Source organism: Vipera ursinii (genome assembly GCF_947247035.1).
Source record: "Vipera ursinii genome assembly, chromosome: 1".
In the NCBI taxonomy this organism is placed as follows: domain Eukaryota; kingdom Metazoa; phylum Chordata; class Lepidosauria; order Squamata; family Viperidae; genus Vipera; species Vipera ursinii.
This window is the reverse complement of record NC_139512.1, coordinates 15,890,536-15,902,946: the sequence shown is the minus strand read 5'-3', so window position 1 is coordinate 15,902,946 and position 12,411 is coordinate 15,890,536. Positions and strand designations below refer to the sequence as shown.

General features: G+C 49.4%; 2 protein-coding genes across 6 annotated transcripts in view; both read left to right on the top strand.

Moving 5' to 3' along the window:
* DUS3L (dihydrouridine synthase 3 like) overlaps positions 1-8,301 on the top strand; it is a 28,780-nt gene extending 20,479 nt beyond the window's left edge. For 3 of the 4 annotated variants that reach the window (XM_083363568.1, XM_083363567.1, XM_083363569.1), the window contains 6 exons: positions 454-564; positions 999-1,095; positions 3,287-3,362; positions 4,674-4,862; positions 7,913-8,041; positions 8,150-8,301. In XM_083363568.1, the coding sequence (XP_083219694.1) occupies positions 454-564; positions 999-1,095; positions 3,287-3,362; positions 4,674-4,862; positions 7,913-8,041; positions 8,150-8,222 (675 nt within the window). In that variant the 3' untranslated portion in view covers positions 8,223-8,301. Of the gene's footprint in view, positions 1-453; positions 565-998; positions 1,192-3,286; positions 3,363-4,673; positions 4,863-7,912; positions 8,042-8,149 lie in introns of those variants that run through there. The other variant, XR_014492640.1, reaches the window with a different exon arrangement.
* A 2,048-nt stretch (positions 8,302-10,349) lies between these two features.
* The window catches only part of MLLT1 (MLLT1 super elongation complex subunit), a 38,970-nt gene continuing 36,908 nt past the window's right edge, over positions 10,350-12,411 (top strand). For both annotated transcript variants that reach the window (XM_083363746.1, XM_083363745.1), the window contains exon 1: positions 10,350-10,595. In XM_083363746.1, the coding sequence (XP_083219872.1) occupies positions 10,584-10,595 (12 nt within the window). In that variant the 5' untranslated portion in view covers positions 10,350-10,583. The remainder of the gene's footprint in view (positions 10,596-12,411) is intronic.

Genomic DNA, 12,411 nt, shown 5'->3' with positions numbered 1-12,411 from the left:
CTTTCTTTCTTTCTTTCTTTCTTCTTTCTTCTTTCTTTCTTTCTTTCTTTCTTTCTTTCTTCTTTCTTTCTTTCTTTCTTTCTTCTTTCTTTCTTTCTTTCTTTCTTTCTTTCTTTCTTCTTTCTTTCTTTCTTTCTTTCTTTCTTTCTTCTTTCTTTCTTTCTTTCTTTCTTTCTTTCTTTCTCCCTCTCTTTCTCTTTCTTTTTCTTCTCTTTTTTTTCTTCTTTCTTTTTCTTTCTCTTCTTTCTTTCTCTTTCTCTTTCTTTTCTCTTCCTTCCTTCCTTCCTTCCTTCTCTTTCTTTCTTTCTTTCTTTCTTTCTCTTTTTCTCTTTCTCTCTTTTTTCTTTCTTTCTTTCTCTCTTTCTCCCTCCCTCCCTCCTCTCTCTCTCTCTCTCTCTCTCTCTCTCTCTCTCTCTCTCTCTCTCTCTCTCTTTCTCTCTCTCTCTCCCCCAGGTCCTGGATGTTCCCCTGACGGTTAAGATCAGGACAGGCGTGCAAGAGAAAACGAACCTGGCTCATAAGCTGATCCCCAACCTCCGAGAATGGGGAGCCTCCTTGGTGACGGTATAGGAAGCTCTGCTTTTCTTAAGTCCAGTTGGGATGGAGGCCTGGTTACTCCCCTTGGCCGATCTGAGTGCTAATTCTTCCTTGGCCGTTCCCCATCGGAGGGGGCTTAGAGAAGAAGAGGGTGGTGGCATTCCTGTCCCGTCCTTCCACTTCCTGGCGTTCCCCTAGCAAAAGATTCAGAGAGAGAAAAGGGAGGTGTTTCCGGCTTTGCTTCTTGGCAAATTTTAAGACGCGTGGACTTCGACTCCCAGAATTCCCCAGCTAGCATGAGACTTTAAACTCCAATCACGGGAGTTTGAAGTCCACCCAGTCTTAAAAGTTGCCAGGTTGGGGGAACCCCTGACTTAGGCAGAGCGAAGGGATCCAAACGTTGGGGCGTTTATTTTAATCAGCGCCAACTGCGCCTTTTTTTTTTCTTCTGACCTTGCTAGCTTCACGGCCGGTCGAGAGAGCAGAGGTACACAAAGATGGCCGACTGGGAATACATTGCAGAGTGTGCCAAAGTGGCCAGCCCCATGCCTCTCTTCGGTAGGTGGCTGCCAGGTCCGCTTCTCCGAGTCGTTCTGGGCCAGTTTCCATCCAGCTCCGAGTTTTGATTGGATGACCTCAGGCATGAATGGCCCCGTGAGTCGAGGCTCTGTTCTAAATCCTCCTTTCTGTGGGATCAGACTCAGTGTACAGGTGGTCCTCGGCTTATGACCAAAATTGAGCCCAAATGTCTATGGAGATTGTCCGTCATCCCGGTCACGGTTGTCCCAAAGGTCCTTTTTTTCAGGAGGCATCTGGAGTTTCTTCATTTACTTTCCCTTCTCCTCCAAGAAGCTTCTTCAGCTCTGACTGGACGGTGGAGAATGGGAGGATTTATACTCCTTGCAGACAGCTGGTCATTTGCTCCAGCCTTGGTGGAGCAGTGGGCTAATGCCTCCTTAAGTAACACCAGCTGCCTGCAATGAGTGCAGGTTCGCATCCCACCAGGCTCAAGGTTGACTCAGCCTTCCATCCTTCCGAGGTAGGTAAAATGAGGACCCAGATTGTTGGGGGCAATAAGCTGACTTTGTAATAATGCCGCTTGGGGGTGTGTGTGTGAAAACCCTAATAAGCAGGCATATACATAGAATGAAGGCTACTGCTAAGTTTGTAAGCCGCCCTGAGTCTTTGGAGAAGGGCGGGATATAAATGGAATTAAATAAATAAATAAATAAATATGCCTTTTTTAAAAGAGTCGTTGAGGCCGCTTGGAGGTTTGTCTGTGTCCTCAGTGGTGCTTTTTCAGAAGGCAACTGGACTTCCTTGTTTTTCTTTGAAGACGTTTCCCTTCTCATCCAAGAAGCTTCTCCAGCTCTGACTGGATGGTGGGGAAGGGGAGGATTTATACTCCTCGCAGACAGCTGGTCATTTGCATCGTTGAGGCCACTAGGAGGTTTCTCTTGTGTCCTCAGGGTCACCTGAGTGCTGCAAATGGGTGTGGAGCCTCCTTACTTGCAGGATGTTTTCTGCCTTGTTCTTGTAGTCTGCAGCGTTGCCTCCTGAAAAAAGCTGGGACAACCAGGACCTGGATGACTGAGCATCTCCACAGACATTCAGCTGCGCACTTTGGGATGCGCGCCCTTCGGAGCGTGCGGGAGGGTGAGCGGATTCCCAGAAAACATGGCAGACTCCAGGAACCGTTTGCGCTCCAGTTTGAGATTCAGACAACACGGACTCGTCCCCAACGTCCTGCGCCCGTCTTCAACAGTGAAGGGACCCAGGGCAGAAGGCTCCACACCCCTTTGCACCGCTCAGGTGAGCCTGGGGATACAGGTAAACCCTCCAGGTGGCCTCAACAACCCTCTTTAAAAGGATGCAAATGACCGGCTGTCTGCAAGGAGTATAAATCCTTCCCCACCATCCAGTTAGAGCTGAAGAAGCTTCTTGGATGAGAAGCGAAACGTCTTCAAAGGAAAAACAAGAAAGTCCAGTTGCCTCCTGGAAATAAAGCATCTTTGGGACAATTGAGCCCAAAGTTTTATTTTTATTTTTAATTCCATTTATATCCCGCCCTTCTCCGAAGACTCAGGGCGGCTTACAAGCTTAGCAGTTCCCATCGCCAAACAAGACAGTTCAATGAGTTTTGTCCCACTTTATGACCTTCCTTGCCGCCGTGGTTAAGTGGATCTGGCTTCCCCATTGAAGCTGGCTTGTCCGTAGGTCACGAAAGAGGATGTGACCCCAGGGGACACGGCAGCCGTCATAAGGATGAACCGTCATAAGCATCGGGAGGCTGCAACAGTCCTGAGTGCAAATGACAGCCACCAAGTCGCTCTTCCCAGGGCTTTCGCAAGTTCACTAAACAAATGGTTGTACGTAGAGATGGGAAGGCCTGGGGGAAAAAAACCCTGGAAAAACAGCTTTGGGGGGGGGAAGGGAAAAAAAAACAACAACCCTGTTTTATTCCCCCCTCCAATTTTTCCAGTTTTTTCACCCCAGGCCTTCCCATCTTTAGTTGTAAGTCGAGGATCACTTATCTGGAGGTGGATGAAGAAAACATCAGTGCTAATAAACCTTTACAGGAGCTGCTATCTATCTATCTATCTATCTATCTATCTATCTATCTATCTATCTATCTATCTATCATCCATCTATCTATCTATCTTATCTATCTATCTTATCTATCTATCTATCTATCTATCTATCTATCTATCTATCTATCTATCTATCTATCTATTTCCTTCCTGTACAGGAAACGGCGATATTTTTTCTTTCGAAGATGCTAACCGAGCCATGCAGAGCGGAGTTTCAGGGATCATGATTGCGCGGTAAGTAGCTTCCCTTCTTCTTTCCTGTAATAAGCCCAGAGGATTATTATTGGCTGCCCTCTCCTCCCTCCCCTCCCCCCCCCCCCTTGGACGAACTGTACGGTTCCCGCTGTCTTAGGAAAGCTCAGAGCATCCTTTAAAGACTCGACTCATCCCGGATGTTCCCTTTTTGAACTATTACCATCTGGCAGGCGGTACGAAGACAGACAGGCTGAGAAACAAGTTTTTATCCCAGGGCTGTAACCATATTAAGTGCCACTGTATAGTGTGACATTGGAAGTGCAATATTCGGGGCAGCACAAGGGCGAATGTAAAGTGTGAAGGATGTGTTTATGTAACCTATGGGGTTTTTTTGTTGTTTTTTTTACTTGCGGTTTTGACTTGCGTGTCGCGTGCACTGTGGACAGCACTTCATTTCATTGGGAGGGGGATGCACAGTGGCAATAAAGATACTCTAATTTTTTTTAAAAAAGAGAAAGAAACTTCTATAGCCAGTGGAGATTCAGAACGATTCCCTGGCTTCCATCTGGAGGATCCTGTACAGGTGAAACTCGAAAAATTAGAATATCGTGCAAAAGTTCATTTATTTCTGTGGGGCATTGCCAAGAGAAAGATGAGAGACATGAGACTGAACAGTGCAGAAGAGCTGAAGGCCGCTATTGAAGCATCCTGGTCTTCCATAACACCTCAGCAGTGCCACAGGCTGATAGCTTCCATGCCACGCCGCATTGAGGCAGTAATTGCTGCAAAAGGGGCCCAAACCAGGTACTGAGTACATATGCGTGCTTATACTTTTCAGAGGTCCGATATTGTTCTATGTACACTCCTTGTTTTATTGATTGCATGTAATATTCTAATTTTCTGAGAGTGTGGATTTGGGGTTTTCATGAGCTGTACGCCATAATCATCACAATTATGACAAATCGCAGCTTGAACTACCTTGCATGTAATGAGTCTTATCTCATATATTAGTTTCCCCTTTTAAGTTGCATTACTGAAATAAATGAACCTTTGCACAATATTCTAATTTTTCGAGTTTCACCTGTACATCCATCCCGGGAGTGCTGGGAAAGACACCTGGGTCTGCAGCCCTTGTAAGAACGCGACTATCCCCTACGGAGTTCCTCTTTAAATAACGGAACAGTGGGGCTGGAAGGTACCTCGGAGGTCTTCTAGTCCAACCCCCTGCTCTTCGTGGATTAAGGAGTCTCTTTGTGCAAAATTACAAGAACTGACACACACACACCCCAGCTCAACTCCCCACGTCTCTTGACTTTTGAAAGTTGTAGCGACTGTTCTTCTTGGTCGCAGGGGAGCGCTGATCAAGCCTTGGATCTTCACCGAAATCAAAGAGCAGCGGCACTGGGACATCTCTTCCAGGGAGAGGCTGGACATTCTCCAGGACTACACAAACTATGGTTTGGAACACTGGGGCTCAGACACCCAGGGCGTGGAGAAGACCAGGAAGTTCCTGTTGGAGTGGCTGTCTTTCCTTTGCAGGTTAGCAACCGCTCCTAGGCGTCTCCCTAATAGGTCCTAGATAGCGGTAGCAGTTAAGAGTCATATACACTGCTTCTTTTTAGCGCTTTTGCAGCCCTCTCTTAAGGGCTATTTAGCATAGCCAGCATCTTATTATTTATTTATTTAATTTTATTTATTAAATTTTTATACCGCCCTTCTCCCGAAGGACTCAGGGCGGTGTACAGGGCAATAAATATCGAAATGCAAAATACAAAAGTTAAAAAAAAAATTAAATAATTATGCCCAATATAATACGATAATTAAAAACTACGTTAAAACCAAACCCAACCCCAAACCCACCAGACCAGGCCGGATTGTTCAAATAGATAGGTTGCCCCCAACCGTCCGGGTCCTCGTTTTACTGACCTCGGAAGGATGGAAGGATCGAACTGCTGGCAGCGGGCAGAGTTAGCCTGCAACGCTGCATTCTAACCGCTCAGCCAGCAGGGCTCATACAAGAGAAAGGAAGGAAGGAAGAGAAAGAAAGAAAAGGAGGGAGGGAGGGGAGGAGAGACGAGGGAGAAAAAGAGGAGAGATAAAAGGGAGGAAAGTGGAGAGAAAGAAGGGAAGGGAAGAGATTAGAGGGAAGGAAAGAAAAGAGAGGTAGAAAGAAAAGGGTGCGAAGGAACTAGAGGGAGGGAATAGCACTTAGACTTATATACCGCTTCAGAGTTCTTTACAGCCTAAGCGGTTTGCAGCATATTTACCCCCAACAATCTGGTTCCACTTTTTATCCCACCTCGGAAGAATGGGAAGCCGAGTCAACCTTGAGCCAGTCAGGATCGAACTCCTGGCTGTGGGCAGAGCCGGCCTGCCATGCCGCATTCTCACCATCGCGCCACCAGGGCTCTTAACAAGAGAAGGAAAGGATGGAAGAAGAGAAGGAGAAAGAAGAGAGAGGGAGGAAGGAAGGAGAGGAAAGAAGAGATGGAAGGAGGAAAGAAACAAAAATGGAGGAAAAGGGAAGGAAGGAAGGAGAGAGTAGAAGGAAGGAAAGAAAAGGGTGGGATGGAAGGAGAGAGAGAATAACAGCAGCACCGCTGAAAGGGCAAGTGTTGCAGATGGATGGTGTGGTCAGCCATTCCGGGGAGGCTCCAGACCCCTTTTGGCACCCCAGGTGGCCTCAACGACCTTCTGAAAGAAGGCAAATGACCAACTCTATGTGCAGGGAATATAAATCCAAGGGACGCGGTGGCTCAGTGGGTTAGGACGCTGACCTTGTCGATCAGATGGTCACATGTTTGGTGGGTTGAATCCCGAGTGCCGTGTAACAGAGTGAGTGCCTGTTTACTCATCCCAGCTTCTGCCAACCTAGCAGTTTGAAAGCACGTAAAAATGCAAGTAGAAAAATAGGGACCACTACGGTGGGAAGGTAACAGCGTTCCGTGTGCCTTTGGCGTCTAGTCATGCCGGCCACATGACCGCGGAGACGTCCTCGGACAAGCGCTGGCTCTTCGGCTTTGAAACGGAGATGAGCACCGGCCCCTAGAGTCGGAAACGACTAGCACGCATCTGCGGGGGAACCTTTACCTTTACCTATAAATCCTTCCCTTCCCCGTCGTCCAGTCAGAGGCGAAGAAGCTTCTGGGATGAGAAGTGAAATGTCCTCAAAGGAAAACCCCCCCAAAAGTCCAGGCGCCTCCATTTTACAGCTGTTTCTTTTGACCCTTTTGGCCCTGCTCAGGTACGTCCCGGTGGGCTTGCTGGAGCGCCTGCCACAGCGCATCAATGAGAGGCCCCCTTACTACCTGGGCCGGGACCACTTGGAGACTGTTTGGTGCCTGAAATCATATAATTTCTTGCGAGAAGAGAAGGTTGTTCAAACTTGGTTTCAATATATTCAGTTACGGGCCAGGTGGAAAGAAGACCAGAAAAATGGATTTGTAATGACTGATGAAAATTTGATAAAGCAAATTAGAAATCAGGGACCAGCACATATTAAACGGATATATCTTGCATTGATAGAGATCGATTCAGAAACAGAGCTGGTTAAGGATTGCATGATAAAATGGGCCCAAAACATTCAGGAAGTTATTACAATGGACACCTGGGAAAAGATTTGGGTGAGGAATGTAAAATTTACACAAGCTCAAAATTTAAGAGAGAATTTTTACAAAATGTTTTATAGATGGCATTTAGATCCTAAAAAGCTTGCAAGTATGTATCCGAATTATCAGCCTAAATGTTGGAGGTGTGGTGGCGAAGATGCAACATATTTTCACATATGGTGGACTTGTAAAAAGGTTAAGGCTTTTTGGATAAAAGTCTGGTGGAATATGCAGAAGGTTTTTAAACAGAGGATAAAGTTTTGCCCACAATTTTTTTTGTTGGGAATAATTGTTGACGCTACAGTTGTGGACTCCAAGTTGATGTTGAACTTAGTTACGGCAGCAAGACTTTTGATAGGTCAATATTGGAAGAAAGAGGAACTGCCGACTATACAAGAGTGGATTTTAAAGGTTTCCGACCTGGCAGAGATGGCGAAGATTTCGGCCTATTTGAAAGATCACTCGCAAGAACATTATATTATGGAATGGAGAAAATGGATTGAGTTTATCCAGAACAAGTATAGGGTTAAGAAGTTTTATGTAGCATTCGAATAAGTCTTCCTTCGCTTTGTTTTTTCTTTTTTCTATTTTAGTTTCTTATATATATTTAATATTGCTAAGGCTTGTTTTATCCTATACAAGCTAGAGAGTAATGGATTTTAGAACTTGTAATTGTTAGTATATGGTTGTTTATGATTGCTTTTTTATATATACCTTGTATTTAGCTCTGGGAAGTCGGGGGGGGGGGGAGGGGGGGAGGGAGGGGGGCGAGGAGGGAGGGGGGGAGGGGGAGAGGTAGGGGGGAGGTAGGGGGGGGAGGAGGGTGGGGGAAGGGGGGGTTCTTTAAAGGAAAACTGTATTGTAAAACTTTTCAATTAAAAAAAAAAAGAGAAGTGAAATGTCCTCAAAGGAAAACCCCCCCAAAAGTCCAGGCGCCTCCATTTTACAGCTGTTTCTTTTGACCCTTTTGGCCCTGCTCAGGTACGTCCCGGTGGGCTTGCTGGAGCGCCTGCCACAGTGCATCAATGAGAGGCCCCCTTACTACCTGGGCCGGGACCACTTGGAGACCCTGATGGCCAGTCAGAACGTGGACGACTGGATTAAGATCAGGTACGGGAGCCCCAGCAGCCCCAAACCCCACCCTGCGGTGCCGCCCCAGGAATTCCGGCATCCTTCGCGATCCAACTTTCTTTTCTTTCTTTTTTTCCTTTCTCCCAGTGAGATGCTGCTGGGCCGTGTTCCTGCCAACTTCTCCTTCCTGCCGAAGCACAAAGCGAATTCTTACAAATAGGGTGGATAATGGAGGCCTCATCATCATCATCATCCGTCCTCTTGGTCGAATCATTAAAAAAAAAATCTCTTTTTTTTCACTTGGCTGCTGGTTGCATTCATTGCTCTCCGATCTGACCCTCTGCACTGACAGGTAGTCCTCGACTTACGACCACAATTGAGTTGAAGATTTCCACTGTTAAGCAATAGAATAGAATATGGAATGGGATGGGATGGAATAGAATAATGATAATAGAATAGAACAGAACAGAATTTAGAATAGAATGTAGAATACAATGCAGAGTAGAGTAGATTAGAATAGAATAGAACAACAGAATTTAGAATAGAATAGAATGTAGAACAGAATGCAGAGTAGAGTAGAATTAGAATAGAATTAGAATAGAATAGAATAAACATAGAATAGAATTACAGAATAGAAGAATAGAATGCAGAGTAGAGTAGAGTAGAATTAGAATAGAACATAGAATATAATAGAATATGGAATATAATGTAGAATATAATAGAATATAGAATATAACAATATAGAATAGAATATACAATAGAATAGAACATACAATTAGATAGAATATAGAAAAGAATATAGAATATAGAATGGAACGGAACAGAACGGAACAGAATACAGCTGGAAAGGACCTTGGAGGTCTTCTAGTCCAGCCCCCTACACCAGCCCCCTGCTCGAGCAGAACTTATACCATTTCAGACAAGCGACTGTCCAGCCTCTTCTTAAAAACGTCCAGTGATGGAGCACCCACGATTTCTGGAGGCAACTTCTGTTCCACAGGTTGATTGTCCTCACTGTCAGGAAGTTTCTCCTCAATTCCAGGTTGCTTTTCTCTTTGTTCAGTTTCCAGCCATTGTTTCTCATCCTGCCCTCAGGTGCTTCGGTGAATAAGTTGACCATAATTTCCATTGCTAAGCAAGACAAGTTGCTAAGTGGATTTTGCCCCATTTTACAACCCTCCTTGCCATGGCTGTTAAGTGAGTCGCCGCAGTCACACGAGTAACACGGTCGTTCAGTGAACCTGGCCTGCTTGTCAGAAGGTCGCAAAAGGGGATCATGTGACCCCTGCACGCATCGTAACTGAGTCAGTTGCCAAGCGTCCAAAATTTTGATCACATGACCGCAGGGATGCCGCAACGGTCCTAAGTGAAAAACAAGACGGTGCTGTTGTAACTCTTCACTAAATGAATTGTTGTAAGTCGAGCACTACCTGTATTTATTTCTCCTAATCTTTATTATTATTAGATAAATTAACTCAAGGCAGGAAACATACTTTAGTATACAGAGTCCTCGACTTGCAACTGTTCATTTACTGACTTCAAAGTTACAACGGCATGGAAAGAGCGACTTACAACTGTTTTTCACACATACGACCGTTGCCGCGCCCCTCTGGTCATATGATCCAGGTTCAGATGCTTGGCCACCGACAGCTGCCGTGTCTCCCCAGGGTAAGGCGATCTCCTTTTGGGCGACCTTCTGGCAAGCAAAGTCAGTGGGGGAAGCCAGACTCACTTAATGGCCACATCACTAGCTTTTAACAGCTGAAGGGATTCGCTTAACAACGGCGGACGGAAAGGTGGTAAAAAAGGGGCAAAGTTTGCTTAACGTCTGAATTTCGGGCTCCGTTGCGGTTGCAACTGGAGGACTTACCTGCCCTCCCTATCTTCCACCCAACAACCCCCCTGCGAGGTGGGCTGGGCTGATGTTTAGCAGAGCCCACCCCCCCAAGATGCCCCCTCCTGGTTCCTCAGTGAAAACCCCCACCCCGCCCCAAATTCCTGCCCTGGGGGGGGGACGGGGGTCTTCGCTCCACCTTCCGCCCATCCTGTCGGGGCAGCAAGTCCGGCGCATATCCGCCGGCAGCGGCTCCTCCACGAGGACTAGCCGCCCTCCTCCTCCCCTGGCTGCCTCTCCCAGCGCTCCTCCGTCTCCTGGGCAACGCGCCCCCTCGGCTCCCATTGGCCCGCGGGCGGCCGCCGCTATTCCCGCCCTCTGCGCGCCGCTCCCATTGGCGGGACGGAGAGGCGCCGAAGCGCGCGCCGCCATTGGCCGAGACGGCTGCTCGTCCCCGAGGGGAGCGCGGGGGGGGCGGGGTTCCGGTTCCGGTGTGTAGGAGGCGGCGGCGGCGGCGACAGGAGCAGCAGCAGCAGCAGCAGCGCTGGCGGCCAAGCGAGGCTCGGAGGGGGCCGGGCCCAGCGCGGCGCGGACACGCCAGGCCGACTCCCGCCCGGCGCCGAGCCATGAGGAGGCGGCGGCGGGAGCAGCAGCAGCAGCAGCCGCCTCACCCCGAGCCCTGAAGGGCGCCGAGCCAGGCCGAGCCCCGTAGGCCCCATCCCGCCAGGCAGGCGGCCCGTCCCCGCCATGGACAACCAGGTGAGGAGGAGGAGGAGGAGGAGGCGGCGCCTCGGCCCTCCCTTGGCCCCCCCTCCCAGAAAAGGGGCGGGGCCAGCCTTCGTAGGGCGCCGGGGCGGCCACGCCCACACCCTTGGAGGGGGGCGGGGTTTGGCGGCGGCAGAGCGGCTGGCCACGCCCACCAGGTCCTCACGTCAGCCCCGCCCATCCGAAGGAGTGGGAGGGGGCGGGGTGAGATTTCTGGGGTGCCGTCCCCATTGAATTTCCCGCGGGGGGGGGAGAGCGGGGAGGATGTGAAGATGGACAGCCGGGGGGGGGAGGAGCCTGCCCGTCTGAAGGGGCGTGGCTTCCTCGGGCCAGGGGGGGAGGAGGGTGGGGGCGCCAGGGGCTTTCGCTCCCTCCCTCCCTCCCTCCCTAAATGGGCTCCCTCTTGCTGCTGGCCCCCCCTCCCCGTCCTTTGCATTGGGGGACTGCCACCCCCTCCACCCCACCCCTTCTGCACGCATCTGCGGGCAGCCCAGAGGGGGCAGTGCCACTCCTGGGGGGGACGCTTGCAGCGGTGTGTAACGTGCGCGAGAGGGGCTTCGTCCGAAGCGGAAGGAGGCCAGGCTTCCTTACCTGATGCGCCAGGCACGCTGGAGACTTCGGAGAACCTGCGGAGAAGAGCAGCTGAGAGGAGACAAAGGCCCGGAGACGAAAACGCACCAAGAGCGGCTGCGGGACTTGGGAACGGCCCGTCGAGAGAAAAGAAGGACCAGGGGGGCGACAGGATAGCAGCCTTCCAGCATTTGAGGGGCTGCCCCAAAGAAGAGGGCGGCAAATTATTCTCCAAAGCGCCCGAAGGCAGGAGAAGAAGCAACGGAGGGAAACCCGCCAAGGAGAGAAGCAACCTGGAACTAAGGAGAAGTTTCCTTCACGGTGGGAAGAATGAACCAGTGGAACGGCTCGCCACCAGAAATCGTGGGCGCTCCGTCACTGGAGGTTTTCAAGAAGAGGCTGGACAAGCTGCTTGTTTGAAATTGTATAGGGTCTCCTGCTTCGGCAGGGGAGCTGAGCTAGATGACCTCCAGGCTGCTTTCCGACTCTTTTATTCTCATGGAGTGAAGGACAACGCAGGTGGTCCTTGACTTACATCCACAATTGAGCCCGACATTTCTGTTGCTAAGTGGGACATTTGTGAAGTGAGCTTTGCCCCGTTTTACGACTTTGCTTGACACAGTTGTTACGTGAATCTCTGCAGCCGATAAGCTGGTAACACGGCTGTTAAGCAAAGCTGCTTTCCCCCATTGACTTGGCTTGTCAGAAGGTGGCAGACGGGGGGGGTACGGCGACCGTTATAAATACACGCCAATTGCCAAGCGTTTGAATTTTGGTCACGTGATCCTGGGGTGGTTGCGGAGGTCGTAACTATGAGAAACGGTCATAAGTCACGTTTTTCAGTGCCGTTGTGACTTTGAATGGTCACTAAACGAGCTGTTGTGAGTTGAGTCAGGACCACGCTGACTTACTACCGCAGTTGCCATCCTGAGGTGAGTCCCGTGCGGTTGCAGCCTACCACACTCACACGGTTATAATAATAATAGAGTTGGAAGGGCCCTTGGAGGTCATCTAGTCCAACCCCCTGCTCAGGCAGGAAACCCTACACCATTCTCTCTCCTTAAAAACGTCCAGTGTCGGAGCATTCGCAGCTTCTGGAGGCAAGTAGTTCCACTGGTTAATTGTTCTCACCGCCAGGTTGTCCTTTGCCATCTCCTGCCGGCTTCCCCGTGTTGGAAGTCAGCCGTGGAAGTCGCCAACGGTGGTTACGGGACATTGCGGCTTTGCAATTTCCAGCTGG